The following is a 17,258-nucleotide window of genomic DNA, read 5'->3' as shown; positions in this document are numbered from 1 at the left end:
GTCAGCAAAGTCAGAAAAACTTCCTCTCGCCATAAACATAATGGGGAGAGGATATTTTCATATCCAGTGAAGTGTGCTGTGTAAAACAGACAATTAACCAGATGTGCTCTCCTGGGGTTTTGGAACAGGCGCATGTCTGCATTAAACTATTGATCCAGTTCTACTAGTCTAGTAAGCCTATGAACTATGGGTGTAAACGCTACCCAGCCAAGGGCTGCAGAATTTGGCCTGAATACAGAAGATGATGTAAGAATAGTCCTGCAAGATGATGAGGGCCCTCAGGCTAATGAGGATGAGGGTGCTCAGCACCTTATAGAAAGTACTCAGCATCTCCAGGGAACAGCTGCACAGTTTATACGCAGATTGGCACATGAACTGTGGTACAGCGAGTTTTTTCTCTGTATCACTGTTTAGATGTGATAATGAAGCACCATTTGAATGCCAGAGTTGCAGAGTAAAAAAAAAATAAAAAATCAATTAGTGGTTTTCCGTCAAAGTTCTCTGTTTTTCTTTGAAACAAAGATTCAGAACCAGAAAATGGGTTCTTTTGATTATTCTGTAGAAGTTCCCTAATATTAATCAGTTTGGGCCAAGCCTGGTCTCCCTGATCCAGGGTTTGAGCCTTTGTAAAGATAAATATTTTTTCATAGATGGCTTAAATATGAATGTTGTCATCTTGTTCTTAGATTAACATGTTTGTGGAAGGATTCCATGATGCCATTCTCCTCTATGCTCTGGCTTTGCGTGAAGTCCTAAAATATGGTTTTAGCAAGAAGGATGGGGATAAAATTGTTCATCAGACACGGAACAGGACATATGAAGGTAGGTATCTGCTAGCTGGAATACTGGATTGTATCAGTGTCATTACAACTCAGGCTATTACTGTGTGTGCCACTTGAGGACCAGGACACAAGAGGTTAAAAAATAGTCAGAATATGTGCTCTTCAAATATACACCCTGCGTTTTTAAAGATCAAATAATTCACCACTTTGAACTTTTTTCATAACGTCCCTTTAGGTATTATTCTGCTCAAAGGAACTCCTAATAACTTAATGACCCTCATTAGGGTTGTAAAGAAATGCCAATAACTTTCTCAGGCTCCTTTGTTTTTTAAAAGATTACAGCAGCGTGTCTTACTTCATGTGCATCTACTACCTCTTGAGCTTGCTTCATTTTTTCCATTTAGCGTTTTTATCTTAACAAGCTGGATTTGATAAAAGCACACTGGTGCCAATTTTTTTCTTTGTCGTTGATGCTGTTTTGAGCATTGGAAGGTTTTTCTTCCCTTCCTTTTAAGAGCTTTGTTTGTTATCTCAGATACAGTAACCAAACAGGACTGTGACTTTCTGGGCCTAATCCCTTAGGCCCTGAGTCTACAGAGACTTCAGCAGATGCGTAACTTTAAACATGTGTGTAGTCCCTCCCGTTGATGTAGTTATGCATGTGCTTAAGTTTTTGCAGAGTATGGGCCTCAGTAAAGAAACAGAGCAGTGACACATCACCAGACCCACATGTCATTTCTTACATTAATCTTTCAGTGTTTGATTTCCAGTGGAAGTACTTGAGAAAGAAAATATTTCCCTTACATGAGAAACCAACAATTAACTCAGAAATATAACAGCTATGAAAGACATAATGGGCCAGATTCTCAGCTGCCATGAGTATACACCGGGCAGAGTTGAGGAGAAGTGAAGGGGCAGGTGGCTCTAAGCCACCTTTCTGTTCCCCTGGTCCTGGGTTCACCAGAAGCTAATATGATCCCCAGTGAATTTAAAGCAGCCTGGTGACTCCTCTGAATTATGCAGCTAAAGTAGCCCCACAGGCACCACTGCATTAGGTCAGGATCAGTTACAGCGCTGTATAACGGACTCCATCCCCTCCAAATCATGGCACCCCACAGCACTTTACACCCAGGGGATTCCCCTCTGTCATGAGATTCCTTTTATAGCAGCCTCTCTGAACAGAGAATCCGCCCAAAATGGCCATCTTATATCCTATGCCAGAGGTGCGTCCTTGCACATTTCTTATAGAGATATGTGCTCCAAACAGTGGGACTGCCAGGCTACACAATAGTGTCCTAAGCTGCTTTACTCATAAAACCAGCCAAGAGAAAATAATGTTCTCTTTCCTCACTGGTAAAAACCAGTTCTTTGTTGCTGAGCAACCTCTCTCTTATCACAGCTATTTTGAAAATTGAGGCTTAACGCTGAGCTGTCAGGAGCATAAGACTGCAAGGTAAAGACCCCCGCCCCCCAACTCCTCACTATCCCAATACTCCGCTGAGCAAATATTTATTAATTATAGGGCTGATGTTGAAAGTGGTCTTCAACCTGGCCTCTTAGGAGCCAATCCTACAAGGAGAACCATGCAAGCGGACTCCTGCCCTTGTGGGGAGCCCTACCATGATCAGTGGGGCTCTGTGCGGGAGCCAGGAGACCATCCATGCAGAGTCCATTGCAGGATGGGGCCTTGTATTGCCCCTAAAATTTTGCACACAGATCATTGAAAACATAGTAGCTGCCATTTAGATTTCTAACTGCCTGGGCACCTTTTCTCCATGGTACATTCCGCTCCACATCAGATGGGTGTCCAGTCAGGAATCCTGTTGGATATTAATAGCTGCTAAAGAAACATTCATACACATCCTCCCCTCTGCATAGGTTGGGGCAGGGGAGAGCCAGTCAATGGCAGCATGAATGCTTCAGGAGAGGGATAGGGACTAGAACTGGTCAAAAAATCTCCAGTGAAACAGTTTTCCATTAGAAAATGCTGATTTAAAAAAAATATATATATTAATGTTTTGATAGTTTATCAAGTCAAAACAAAGCACTTCAATGAAGTTGTTTCAGTATTTCCAGATCAAATTTTCAAAAATTTTTGTTCTGCAGGAAATTTTCAACTTTTCATTACAATTCAGAATGAAAGAAAATTTCAGAATTTCCAAGTTTTGAATAGCTCTAGTAATGACTTCAGGCCAGATGGTCTTGGCTTCCAGAGTCACTAAGCTTCCTGTTCTAGTAAACACTTCCTTTCAGTTCTGGGAGCCAGCCTTGCCATGCCAGACAAGTTGGTAGTGGCCTCTGAGTGTTGCTATTGTCATTTGGCTGTGCTCACTCTTTAATCCTTCAGTCCGGTATAGTAACACAAATTTGTGATTGTTTGGCTACCTTACCATTACATCTACAGGCAGCCATTTGGTTGTAAACAGTTTGGTTAATACTCAGTAGCCTATGATTAAACTTGGATTAATCTTTCCTGAGGTCATTCCATTTTAACAGGAAAAGAGCAAAGGTGAGGCATTTTAGCTCATTGAGCATTTGGGAAGATTAGGTTTGTTGAGAAAAATTTACGTTCTGGTACTGAGTAGCTGAAGTCTCTCTCCTGGTTTGTAATTGCACCTTGGGACCTGATTCTCCACTACCCTGCACCTTGCGTAATCATCTCAGTGGCATGGGTGTCAAGGGCTACCATTCTGATCTGTTTTCACTTTGCACAGTGCAGCAGAGACCCAGGCCCATGGTCTTCATCCCCTGACTGAAGAAGAGCTACAATAGAACCTTGCTAACTGTGCCCTTTGCCTTGTTCTTGCCCTGTTCTCTGCCCGCCCCTCAGCAAAGAATTGGCACTGGAGAGAGGTCTTGTGCTCTTAAGATTCCATTGTTTTCACAAACTCTGCCACATTACATGTACTAGTATACTGGGAGGTATTATCCATAATCATTAAACTACAGGAAAGCTGAGAAAATAAACGATCACAGTGCACTATGTGTTGCATTTTCCTGTTTTATTATTGGGTTTGTTGACCGTTAGCCTGATTCTGCCAGCTTTATTCACGGTGAATAGCACCTTACTCCACAAGAACATCCCCTGATGTCAGTAGGACTACAGTAAGGGCCTAAATCTGCAAAGTTGCTAAATTCAGTCATTCCCCAGGGTCAAATCGTGACATCCTTGCTCACTTTTTTGCTGAGTCAGGGAAAACACCTAGTGGGCCTGATTCTGGTCTTGCTTATGTAACCCTTCTGCCCGTCTGAGTTGGCAGCAACAAGGGCCGGGTTCAGTATCTAGGGGTTCTGTTTCAATAACGCAATGCAAAACCGGCTCCAACCCCCACCCAGTGACCTGGGACAATTATGTACCACCCCCCGGGTGCCTCTAGGAGGCAATACTTCCCCTCGCGCAAGCACAGAGTCTGAGTGTAGCAAAATCCTTTTAATAAAGGAGGGAAATAATGCAGCATTATGTTGGGGAAACACCACAAACAGGATTCATAACACAAATCATGAGCAAAAGACCCACCCCCAAGTAAGTTTGGCAGTATCCTTTCCCCCTCAGGGTCTTAAGTCCAACAACCCAAAAGATCACCCCAAAGTCCCAAAAGTCCAACATCCCAAAAGTCTCTTGAGTCCAGCAACCCAAAAATCACCCAAAAGTCCAACAACCCAAATGTCTCTGTCCCTGGTCAGTGCAGTCCCAGAGTTCAAAAGTTTATTTGCAGTTTTACCCCCCAGCCTGGGTGAAAATGGGGGGGGGAAGGGGCACGCAGGGTGTTAAGGGGCACCTTACGTGGTCCGAGGGTGACTGCCCCGCCTCTCTGTGGGGTTCTGCTGCAGCCTTCACCACGAGCTGCTCCACTCCACCAGCCATCCCACAAACTGCTCTGCTTTGCCCCGCTCCGCCCCACTTCACTCCACTCGCTATCCCGTTGGCCACTCCAACCGTCCCACAAACTTCTCTACTCAGCTCCGCTCGCCATCCCATGGGCTGCATCAACCGTCCCACAAAACTGCTCTGCTCTGCCAGCCACTTAGCAATATATCTTCAGGCTCCCCCAGTAGTTAACACAGCACTCAGTGATTTCAGCTCTTAGTAATTTTAGCTCTTTAGTGATTTCAGCTCTTAATAGGGGAGCCCCAGTGCTGGTGCACCATTGGCCCAAAATGAATTCATCACAGCAGGCTGTAGCTAGATTCTTAATGGGATCAAAATTAGCTCTGCTATTCAACAGTGAAGAGAGGAGGAAGAGGAGGTGCAATTGGTGTTTAAGACTCTCAAAGGGGGGCCCAGTCCATCAGGTACAAATACCTGTCCCCAGCACCTCTCTCTCAATTCACTGGGTTTTGGAACCCATGTCCCTTGTCTAACGAGTGCTACTTAGTTGATGGTGAGTCCCTCTGTCATATAACAGTTCCACTGGCCTTGATTCACATAATCAGGGTAACAACATTTTATTCTTCCTGCCCCAATAACAAAGAAACTGGGGATCCCACAGCAGCCAAAGTGACCATTTGGGCGACTGTGGGTTCATACCAGGTGGGGTGGGTGTGCCTATGCCAACAAGACCAGCCCCTGAAGTTCTTTTCCACAACTCACCACAATTCACCACCAGATGTCAGGGTAGAGCTCATCCTGACTCTGCTTACACTTATACCGCTATAACTCAGGGGTAACTCCACTGAAATCAGTGAAGGCAAACTGCTGTAACACTGGGGTCAGAGAAGAATCAGGCCCAGTGACTTTAGTGGAGTTGTTCTGTGAGTTAAACCTGAATTAAAAACTCATTAAGAATTTCAGGATTTGGCACACAGTTTCCCAGTCATGAGTGTGTATTCACAAAGTTCTATAGTGTCTTTTACAGAAATGCATTCGGCTGTTACTGTATACATTCTGAGCCAGAGCCTTGGGGGTGTAAACTGGAATGGAACCAGGGTCTTCAGTAGAGCTACATCAGTTTACACCAATGGATAAACTGACCCTACGTTTCACTGGAGATTAGTCACTGAGGGCAGGTGCCATGCTGGGAACTTGAGAAACTGACGACAAGTGTTGAATGTGTCTTTCTCAAAGTTGTAACCAGAAATATTGAAAAGATAGGAATTGAACCCAATTTCATGTATAGAAATTTGTATAGAGCCTTGACCTTAAAAAGGGCTGATTACCCCAAACTCTGATTTTAAGTCTATATGAGCTGTGGGTCTGTCAAACCCACACAGTATATTCTTGGGTAGGGGGGTGCATAATTCAGCACTATTGAATTCCGTGGGAAGGGTCTCATTGACTTCAGTGAATGTTTAATAATTCCCTTGATCTCTACGTGTAACATAGAGAAGAAAGGAAACAAGGCCCCAATTCTGCAAAGCACTTAAACATACGTTTAAGCTTGACAGTGGGACTTAAGTATGTGCAGGAAGTACTTTACTGAACTGGAGCCTGTAAGATTAACACCGCCCTTTCAGGATCAAATTTTTCAGCCCCAGTGAAGACTATGGAATTTAAGTGAGGGCAGGATTTATCTCACAGTAAAGCAGCTATATCCCCCCATATCATATCCAGTGAGAACAGCAATAAACCAACTCCACAGGTGTACCACATGTTGGAGCTGCTGACTCTGGCCTTGGTCTCTGTTTCATTAGTTCCCAGCTTCACATGAGCATGTGTGTTTTCACTTGGGCTTTGTTATCTATTTCAGGACAAGGCCTTATGTAAATTAACTTGCATGAAATGCATTTTTATTTTTATTCCAGTGCTCTGAGTTTCTGGATTACATTTTTTTTCACATATTCCCCAAACAGGCTCACATATTTTATATTTCAAAAGGAGAAATGTTAAGCATTTCGGAATGCAGACGCTGAGATGAAATTACAATTTCTTCTGGAATGCCAATAAAAGTGCTGTGAGACTGATGAGATTTCCTGTCAAGTATCAGTCTGTAAAAATCTGTCCATTCATATTTTTGTTTTCCTTGGAAGAGTCCAACATTTTAACTAATTAATTTTCTAATTCCTTACATGCCATTCTCTAGGCATTGCAGGGCAGGTATCCATCGATGCCAATGGAGACCGATATGGGGATTTCTCAGTGATTGCAATGACCAACCCAGAAGCAGGCACACAGGAGGTAAGAAAATAAACATAACTGCAAATGCCTACTGATGAGATGTCCCAGCTAGTGTCAGTATAATGTACCATCATATTGTCTGCTTACTCAGTAGACGGATAATTATTTAACTGTGTGTATTAAAATGTCATAACATAATCCTACAAACCCTAAGTGCAAATCCTGCTTGTAAAAGTAATCTTAAAGCATAAAACCCAGTTCTACAAATCCATTCTCACTCAAAGGATTACTTGGGTGTAAGACTTTACAGGACTAGGCTCTATATCAGGGGTGGCCAAATTTATTGACGTTCCACGCCGCATGCGATAATCTTCAGAAGTTTGAGAGCTGGGCGTGCCTGCTAGGACTAAGGGCTTCTGCCCTGTGGGGGTCAGGGGAGCACCTGCCGGGGTTCAGGGCTTCAGCCCTTGAGGAGGTGCCTGCCAGGTCTAGAGACTTCAGCCCTGTGGGGTTGAGGGGGACGCCTGTTGGGTCTAGGGGCTGAAGTCCCAAGCCCCAGCAGGCACCCTCCCTCCCTTCTGGGCAGAAGCCCCAAGCCCCACTGCAGGGCAGAGGCCCCAAACTCCCCACCCCCAGCCTGGTAGGCAGAGAATGGGAGGGAGGGGGCCAGCTCCGCGAGCCGCACTAATTGAAAAAGAGCTGCATGTGGTTTGCAAGCCGCGATGTGGCCACCCTTGCTCTATATCTTAGCTGATCCTGAGATATAGTGTGAAAAAGAGAAGTTGCAGAGTAAAATGACTAAGTCCCCGTCTTCACTGGTAAGAAAAGGTATATTTTTACCCCAGGGAAGCTAAAACACATGAGCTATCCAAGGTAAAGACACAGTGAAGATAAGGCACTTTAGTTTTACCATGAGGTAAACTAGGTGAGGTCAGCGCAAAACCACTGTCTGTGGCTGATTCAGCACAGAGTCCAACTAGCTAGAGTTTAAAGCACCACTTAACTCAAGCTAGATATTTTTGTATGTGCATGGGAGTTAGGTTAAGGGCAACACTCAAGTTATACCTTGAGCTAACAGTGCAGTGCAGACAAGCTCGTAACAACTCAGGAAGTTCCAATGACCTCATTTGAATAGCCCCAGTGAGTAAGGTCTAGTCACATGAGTAATGATTTACAGGGCCGGGCCGGGACACTAATACATTTCTATAGATACAAGTGACTGAAAACTCTGAACCTAACCTGCAGATACTTACATGAGTAGTCATAGCTATTTGAAGTCAGTAGGACTGATTATGGGGGAAGGATCTTGTGTGATCAGCCCCTATTTGTATTAATTTTTTTTTAGTAATTTCATTCTCCCTTGCTTTGCTTCTGCTTGCCTTTCATTTCCTGTTGAACTTCTCTTTTCCCCCTTCGATGGTGTATTTCTGTTTCTCTTCAAAAGTATGTCTCATGCTAATTTCTTCCTTTCATTTTTGTAATCTATTAGTTGTTAATTGTGTCTGTTTTGCTCAGGTTTTTCCGCTGTCCCTGCCCTGATTTATAACCTGGCCTCTTTCTTTGATCCATTGTTTTTTTTTAATTTATTTCACTGGTTCCTTCCATCTGGTCATGAAAACATTAGTTCCTCAATGGAATTGAGCCAGATGAGTGCATGCGTTGGCCAGAACCCTGCTCACAGCTTCATACATAGACTCTAAGATCAGAAGGAACCATTAGATCATCTAGTCTGACCTCCATTGCATTTCACCCAGTTACCCCTATATTGACCTCAGTAATGGGTATTTGACTAAAACGTATCTCCCAGAAAGGCAACCATCTTAATTTGAAGACATCAAGAGATAGAAAATCCATCACTTCCCTTGGCAGTTTGTTCCAGTGGTTAATCACCCACACATTTCTAATGTGAATTTGTTTGGCTTCAGGTTCCAGCCATTCATTCTTGTTATGCCTTTCTCCGCTCAGTTAAAGAGCCCTTTAAGTACCTTCATGGGGGAAAAAATACTGGGTACTATACACTGTAACCGAGTCGCCTCTCAAGCTTGTTTTTGACACACTAAAAAAATTGAGCTCTTCAGGTCTCTCACTGTAAGGCATTTTCTCCAGCCCTTGAATAATGTTTGTGGCTCTTTTCTGCACTCTCTCCACTTTGCTGCACCTGCAGTCCCATATCTGAACAATTGTTAGTTGGAATATGAATAAAAGTGTTTCCAGTAAAGATTTGAACTACAGTTGCACTAATGGCAGAGAAATGCAGACTCCTTCAACGTGAAATTCTCCTATGCATGTAGCAAGTATACTCCATTTAAGTCTTATGTAAGCCCTCAAAATAGGATTTAAGTGGCACATCTAGCTTGGGCAGGACCTATGTACAATGGTGAATTTCACCCATCAACATGCCTCAGTGGCTCAAATAAGGAAAGTAACAAAAAGTTTACTTTAAGCCCAGAATTAACTGAAAATTCATGTCTGTGTTCAGACAATTATATCTTCTGATGCAAATGCACCACTCACATTAACTTCCCTGGCATCCGTGCATGTTACTTGAAGGCAGAATTTGGCCCTCCATTTTTTTTTAAATTTTCTTCATTAATGTTTATACATTTTAGGGAATATTTTCAGAAGGGTGGGCAGCTCCTCTCCTTTTGCAGGCAGGATTTAGTCCTGCATTTTTGCCCATGCCGTTCACATATCTGGGTATTTGTCCCTCTAACTGCAGTACTTGACTGGAGGCACAAATCAGGTAGAGATGCAGCTATTCATTTGTTCTTGCGTTTGATTTCTGCAAACTGCACCCACAAATGGGAGCCTAAAATATTCTCCTGTGTGAATTTCATCAAGTAGATAGAAAGCAGCCTCTTTTACTCTGCTAGTTATACAGATAATTTGGGCCAGATTCTCTACTGTATTATTCCATCTGTATACTGTTGTAGCTCTGTTGTTCCACTGGCGTTAAACTGGAGTGATGCAGTAGTAAACCATATTCTATATGTTTATTTGGATGCAACATGAATCGTCTTCTTGGGCATATAATATTAAGGAAGGAACCAACTCACAAACTTGATTACATACAGCCTTGAATTTTAAGGAAGTTCAGAGTTCAGAATCCTAAACTAGATTTTGAAACTCTCACATGTGAACCCAAAATCCTGAACAGAAAACAGAAATGCATGTAGACCTCTCAGAACATTATAGAATGGAACCCAAAATCAGGCAAAGCTCTCCTGCTTTTAAGTTTCTTTACAACCCCAAAACCCTTGGTCCAGGTTTACTGAGGTCCATGAACTTGGTAGAGATGGTCCATGCAAGAAAGTCAGGATCTGAGTCCAGATTTCAAATGCCAAAAAGTTTGTGGGAGATCAGATTAAAGGGTTTCTGTTCTGGCCTGTAACACCTCTGGAGCACCTGCTGCTGCATGAGATACTGCAGGTCTTTCCCACTCCTGGCACCCCTGTAGGTTGTCGACCTTACTTGGTAGCCCTCCAGTGGCTCAGTCCTCCAGCTTGGTCACAGTCAAAATGAACCCCTTCCAGGGTAGGAAGAGTTCTTACTAGGGCCTTCAGTTCTGGCTCTGGGCCCTTTAAATTCAGCCCTTGGCTGAGGTTCCCAAACAAGCCTTATCCCCTTCACAGGGTTTACACCACTTTGCCAGTCCTAGTAGGGGAGCCTGGGCCTGCCTACTACTCCATGTTCCAGCCCACCAGCAGCCACACACACAGCAGCCACATACCACTCACTTCAGTTCATTGTTGCTATTTCCCTAAACCTCTTCTTATCTGGCCCCTTTATCTTCATCCACTTATCTTAGGGTTAAAGTTCTTAGGTACTCTCTCTTCCAGCTTAAACAACTGTAGTCAGAACAAAACTCTGGTTGCCGCTCAAGTTCCTTTGTCCAGAGAAGAGCACCATTCCTCATCCTTGGTCCCAGGAACTTACTTGCTAAGGTTCTACAGCTCCTTTTTATCTCAGCCTCCTGGGCTCTGATTGACTGTATCTGTGCAGCCGCTCTAGGCAGGTCTGGAGGCCCACCTTTGCTGCTCCTTTCCTGGGGAGAGGTGTAGTAGGATTGTGGAGCCTCCAGCAGTGGGCCACAAAAGGCTTGGTACACCCCATCACAGGAACCATTTCAAGAACCATCACAAAGTTTTAAACAAGCTAACTCCAAATTTTCTCTGAACCCTGGCCATTTACTGTTTGGGGCAGAAAGCTGGTGAAATTGATTTCAGTAACTAAAGCAGAGCAAGGTATGGAAAGCCCTAGATTTATAATCTAGAATTTTGTCCATAGCCATAAGTGCTGCTAATTATTGATCGCATCAGTGGGATTCTGACAGGGCAACTTATTCAAGTCCTGTGGATAATCAGGACATTTCACACGGTTCCAAGCACATGCAGCTGTCCAGTGTGTCTCTTTTCTCTGGGAATAAATTCATTAGAAAAGCATTGTCATTTCTTGTTTTTACACAGGTGATTGGGGACTACTATGGAAAGCAAGGGCGTTTTGAAATGCGATCAAATGTGAAGTATCCTTGGGGTCCTGGCAAGCTGAGAATAGATGAAAACAGAGTTTTAGAGCACACGAACAATACGCCTTGTAAATCATGTAAGTTTAGTGACTTAATGTTTCCTTCCAAGCTGTGAGAGAGAGAGGAAGCAGCCCATGCTGGGATACAGCATCCCCTTGTTTACGCTAACATTCCTTAATGGAACACTGTCAAGGTTGCTGGGCCTGAAAATGCCAGCAGTACCTTGACAGTTGTATTGAAACAGTTCTGTTTATAATGGCTGGAACAGATCTTTATTCCCAGACATTGCATGCTGCTACTGGGAACAAAAAAGCTCAAGCAGATATGCAACTTCTTGTCAGACTCCCATCATTAAGCTGGTGCATGCCCATTATGCTACAGATATATCCGTGTTGGCCCTAAGCCCATGGAAGTCTCCTTCCAGGAAAATAAATGGGTAGCTCTCCGCAGGCCAGAAGGGAGCAAACACAGTGAGTAGCTGGAATATGCAAGCTTGTCGCCCGAGACAAGGCATAATCATACCCCTTTGACAGATGCTGATCAGAACAGCATTAACTCTCCACGGGGTTTGGGATGGTGCCCTCCAGGGATTCGCAACCTGAGCAGCCCCATCTCTTTCCAGTTCCCTGCGTTCACAGACCATGCCTCACAGAGGGGACAATGAGGTGACTGGAAAAAGATACTTGCAATATTTCTGTGGCAAGTTTCCCTCTGCTGTGGACATTTCCCTCAAAAGGATGGTCTTAGCTCCCCTTTTATAAGGAGGGTTTTGCAGGAGATGAATTGCTAGCTCTGGAGCCAGGAGATACCTCCAGCTCCACAGTATTATTTCCCTCTTTTCCATTAAGATTTAAAACAATAGCTGTACTCTATACTTTTCTGTATACATTCATTCTGGCCCGGTCTGTCCCCGACTAGCACAGAGGGGGACAGGGCATTTGTGCCTCCTTGTTATCTCCATGCGTCCCTGGGTGGGGAGCAGCAATGCCATTCAAAGGGTCAAAGAAGCGTGAAGAGGAGTCAGGTCCATGGCTTCCCCCTCCCTCTGTACCAGCCCATGGTGTGGGCCAGGCATAGCAAGAGAAGCAGGCTATGCCATTCTAAAGACTGATGCCGCGAGCATGCTCCTTTTTTGCTCCCTAGAGGGACTTTCTTCCCTGAGCTCCCCCTGGGTCATTGCATCTCTGCTCTGCCCCCTACTCAACTCTGTGGCGAAGTGCTATGTTCTCACCATTCAGCTGAATATTGATTTCTGATTGTGTTCACATAGTCATTTGTTGACTGTAACTTCATGTGCAAAACTTTCAGCACAGAACTAAAATCACATGAATTTTACTTGAAACTCAGCCCAGGTTCATCAAAAGGTTTGCTGAGATCTGTGAGGCTACTGAGTGAAGATGAGCCCATCCTTGCGTTAAACCTGGGCTGGTGTACGATTTTCATGCTAACCCAGGTGAAACGCGGTCGTTTCTGTCATAGTAGCTGCTGCAGTCATTAGACCCTGACCCCTGCCATGTGATCTATTGTAATCCTAGCCCCTGTTGTGAGGGGTAGGCCATACACACCCATCTCTTACCAGCATTTCTCTATATCACACCAACGAGATTATAAACAGCTCTAGTTATTTTTTTGCATTGGTCATTTCTTTAACACGGATTTTCCAAAATGTGAACATGAACAGTTCTGGGTATGAATGCTGATCATTTATTTCTTTTTGCTTTTTCAAGCAGGTGGCCTAGGAGAGTCAGCAGTTACAGGGATCGTAGTGGGCGCCTTACTTGGAGCAGGATTACTAATGGCTTTCTACTTTTTCAGGTTAGTCCCGGTTACTAAAAGTTCCTTAGCTACCTACAGAGCCCAAACCTCTCCACACCTTGCATGCCTGTGTCTGGTATGGGGAGAGGAGACAGACAGGTGCTAAAACAAGGGCCTACTTCTCTGGGGCAAAACTCCCACTGAAGCCAGTTCATTCACTTTACTGTCTCGATAGCTGTTTTGTATGCTTAAGTCAGCTTTATTGTGTTAGGCCCTGATCCTTCAATCCCTTATGCTTGTGGGTAATTTTACTTGTGTTAGTATTGCCAGTAAATTCACGGCTAACATAATAAAGCTCACAGGTGTGGAAAGCTTTCCTATGGTAATTTTTCAGCATTGTGCATGTAGTGATCGCACACAGGACCAGCTGCCTAGTAGAGCAGAGTAATGTCTTTAATTAATTGCTGAACAAAATTATACAGTATTATACTGGAGATATTTCGAAGTGACTGCTTTAGCACGGTTGGCCAAAGGGAATTGTTGAGTTTCAGTGGGTTCCAAGAGGCAGGACCAAATCCTCTGTTGCTAGGTTGTTTGTGTATTTTTAAATCTTGTACTGTCAACCAACAAATCTACAACATTCGAGGCCATCCTACATCTCAGGCAAAACTCCCATTGACTTAACTGTTGAGCATATTATACATGTGCTGTATTTTCCTTATGCATGGAAGAAAATAAGTAAAAAGAATACATTTGATTCCTTGTATATTACAATGAAATAATGTTTTTATGCAACAGTAACAATTAAGACAACTGCCCCTTTTTTGCTGTTTTTGAAATACAGGTTAACAAAATGAAACATAGTGAAACCTGCGTTTCTGATGTACAAGCCCATCTTAAGCAATCATTCTGAAATAGCTCCAATATTTGACTAGTTTTGCTCAGAAGATACTTAAAGTCCAAATTCTACTGGGCAATCAATGCTGGTCAATTGCACAGTCAATGAATACACATTACGGTGGAAAAGTACTGCTCTAAGAAGTTTTAATTCCCTCTCCATATCATTAAGTCAGCCATGGGAAGAAAGTCTAAGGGAAAAACAGTCCAAGAGAGTTAGCAGTTTTTCAAAGAGACATTATTAAAGACACAAGAGCAAACAATCCCACTGCGTAGGAAAGATAGGACATATGGCAAGGGACCAACCTGGCTTTACCAAGAGATCTTCAATTATCTGAAGCTCAAAAAAGGAGTCCTAAAAAGGGTGGAAATTAAGTCAAATTACAAAGGGTGAATATAAACAAATAACACAAGTCCGTAGGGACAAAATTAGAAAGGCCAAGACATAAAACAAGATCAAACTAGTTAGAGTCATAAAGGGTAACAAGAAAACATTCTACAAATACATTAGAAGCAAGAGGAGGACCAAGGACAGGGTAGGCCCATTACTCAATGGGGGGGGCAATAACAGAAAATGTGGAAATGGAAGAAGTGCTAAATGACTTCTTTGTTTCACTTTTCACAAAGTTTAGTAACAATTGGACATCTAACATCTAACTTAATGAATGCTGGTTCAGAGATAAAATAGGGAAAGAACAAGGAAAAAATTACTTAGGGCTAGTCTACACTTACCGTCTGGGTCGACGCGGTGAGTTTGACTTCTCGGAGTTCGAACTATCGCATCTGATCTAGACGCGATAGTTCGAACTCCGGAAGCGCCGCGGTCGACTCCGGTACTCCTCCACTGCAAACGGCAGTGGCGGAGTCGACCTTGGAGCCGTGGAGTTCGACCCTGCCGCGTCTGGACGGGTGAGTAGTTCAAATTAGGGTACTTCGAATTCAGCTACGCTATTCACGTAGCTGAATTTGCGTACCCTAATTCAAACCCCCTTTTTAGTGTAGACCAGGCCTTAGACAAGTTAGATGTCTTTAAATCACTAGGGCCTGATGACATACATCCTAGAATACTCAAGAAGCTGACTGAGGAGATACCTGAGCCATTATCAATTATCTCTGAAAAGTCACGAAAGATGAGAGAGATTCCAGAGGACTGGAAAAGGGCAAATATAGTGCCAACCTATAAAAAGTGAAATAAGGAAAATTTGGGGAATTACAGATGAGTCAACTTAACTTCAGTAGCCGGAAAGAGAATGGAGCAAAGAAGTAAGCAATCAGTTTACAAACTCTTAGAAGATAATAAGGTGATAAGTAACAGTAAGTATGGATTTGTCAAGAACAAATAGTGTCAAACCAACCTAATAGCTTTTTTTGACAAGCCTTGTGGAAATGGCAGTAACAAGCCTTGTGGGTAGGGGGAAGTGGTAGATGTGGTATATCTTGACTTCATTAAGGCTTTTGATACTGTCTCACATCACCTTCTCATAACAAAAACCAGGGAAATACAACCTAGATGGAGCTACTATAAGGTGGGTGCATAACTGGTTGGAAAACTGTTCCCAGAGAGTAGTTATCAGTGGTTCACAGTCAAGCTGGAAGGGCAAATGAAGTGGGATCTGCAGGGATCAGTTCTAGGTCAGGTTCTGTTCAATATCTTCATTAATGATTTAGATAATGGTATAGAGAGTACACTTATAAAGCTTGCAGGAGATACCAAGATGGGAGAGGTTGCAGGTGTTTGGAGGTTAGGATTAAAATTCAAAATGATCTGGACAAACTGGAGAAATCGTCTGAAGTAAATAGGATGAAATTCAATAAGGACAATTGCAAAGTACTCCACTTAGGAAGGAACAATCAGTTGCACACATACAAAATGGGAAATGACTGCCTAGGAAGGAGTACTGTGGAAAGGGATCTGGGGGTCATAGTGGATCACAAGCTAAATATGAATCAACAGTGTAACACTATTGCAAAAAAGGCAAACATCATTCTAGGATGTATTAGCAGGAGTGTTGTAAACTGGATATGAGAAGTAATTCTTCTGCTCTACTCTGCACTGATTAGGTCTCAACTGGAGTATTGTGTCCAGTTCTGGGCGCAACATTTCAGGAAAGATGTGGACAAATTGGAGAAAGTCCAGAGAAGAGCAACAAAAATGATTAAAGGTCTGGAAAACATGACCTATGAGGGAAAATTGAAAAAAATGGGTCTGTTTAGTCTGGAGAAAAAAGACTGAGGGGGACGGGATAACAGTTTTCAAGTACATAAAAATTTGTTACAAGGAGGAGGGTGAAATTTTTTTTTCTTAACCTCTGAGGATAGGACAAGAAGCAAAGGGCTTAAATTGCAGCAAGAGTGATTTAGGTTGGACATTAGGAAAAACTTCTTAGCTGTCAGGGTAGTTCAGCAGTGGAATAAATTGCCAAAGGAGGTTGTAGAATCTCTGTTATTGGAGATTTTTAAGAGCAAGTTAAACAAACACCTGTCAGGGATGGCCTATAATACTTAGTCCTCCCTTGAGTGCAAGAGATCTAGACCTCTACAGGTCCCTTTCAGTCCTACACTTCTGTGATTCTATGATATATGTCCACAAGAAAAACTTACTTTTGCCTGCGTCAGTGCATGTTCAGAACATCCTGTGGGTCTCAAACAAAGCACCCATTTATCAAATGACCAGGATTGATTAAAGACCCCATTGATGTTTTGAAAAAGACAAAAAGATGGTACAAACGTGCCTTTATAATTTACTTTGTGCATGGTCACAGCCAGACCCTTTCCTTTTTTTACAACACTCCCAATTTGAAAGTACAAAATATAAGGGTGGTATTTTTTTTAACACACCAGGGGGCAGATCCATAGGTGGTGTAAACTGACAGTATGCACCAGCAGAAGACTTGCCCCAAGTGCTTCTGACTTTGACATTTGGGGACGGATTCTGCACCCATTGACGCTAGGGCGAGGAGGGTCAGGGCCTTATTTCATCCATTAGAATGAATGGCAAGAATTAAATATCAGACCTGGCATACATTCACTGGACATATAGGGCCAGATTTTAAGAAAAGCGCATATAGGATTGTGTTCACAAAAATTATTTGTATCTACAGCCACAGTTATGCAGCAGTTACACTAATGTGCATGCAAATATAGTTATACAACTATTTGGTCATCTGCATGTGTAATTACCACAATTAGGGATACAACTTCTTGCATATCTTTGAGTGTACAACTGCACTTCGTTGAAAAATCA

General features: G+C 43.0%; 1 protein-coding gene and 1 long non-coding RNA gene across 8 annotated transcripts in view; one reads left to right on the top strand and one right to left on the bottom strand.

Annotated features, from left to right (window-relative positions):
* The window catches only part of LOC123372412, a 375,513-nt gene that overhangs the window by 77,642 nt on the left and 280,613 nt on the right, over positions 1-17,258 (bottom strand). The window lies entirely within an intron of this gene.
* Positions 1-17,258, top strand: part of NPR3 (natriuretic peptide receptor 3) — a 58,361-nt gene that overhangs the window by 38,615 nt on the left and 2,488 nt on the right. For 2 of the 3 annotated variants that reach the window (XM_045020480.1, XM_045020482.1), the window contains 4 exons: positions 687-822; positions 6,803-6,897; positions 11,304-11,439; positions 13,090-13,177. In XM_045020480.1, coding sequence (XP_044876415.1) covers positions 687-822; positions 6,803-6,897; positions 11,304-11,439; positions 13,090-13,177 — 455 coding nt within the window. The remainder of the gene's footprint in view (positions 1-686; positions 823-6,802; positions 6,898-11,303; positions 11,440-13,089; positions 13,178-17,258) is intronic. The other variant, XM_045020481.1, reaches the window with a different exon arrangement.

The sequence above is a fragment of the Mauremys mutica genome, chromosome 6, assembly GCF_020497125.1.
Source record: "Mauremys mutica isolate MM-2020 ecotype Southern chromosome 6, ASM2049712v1, whole genome shotgun sequence".
In the NCBI taxonomy this organism is placed as follows: Eukaryota; Metazoa; Chordata; order Testudines; family Geoemydidae; genus Mauremys; species Mauremys mutica.
Note: the sequence above shows the minus strand (reverse complement) of the source record. Positions and strands in the feature narration are given on the sequence as shown.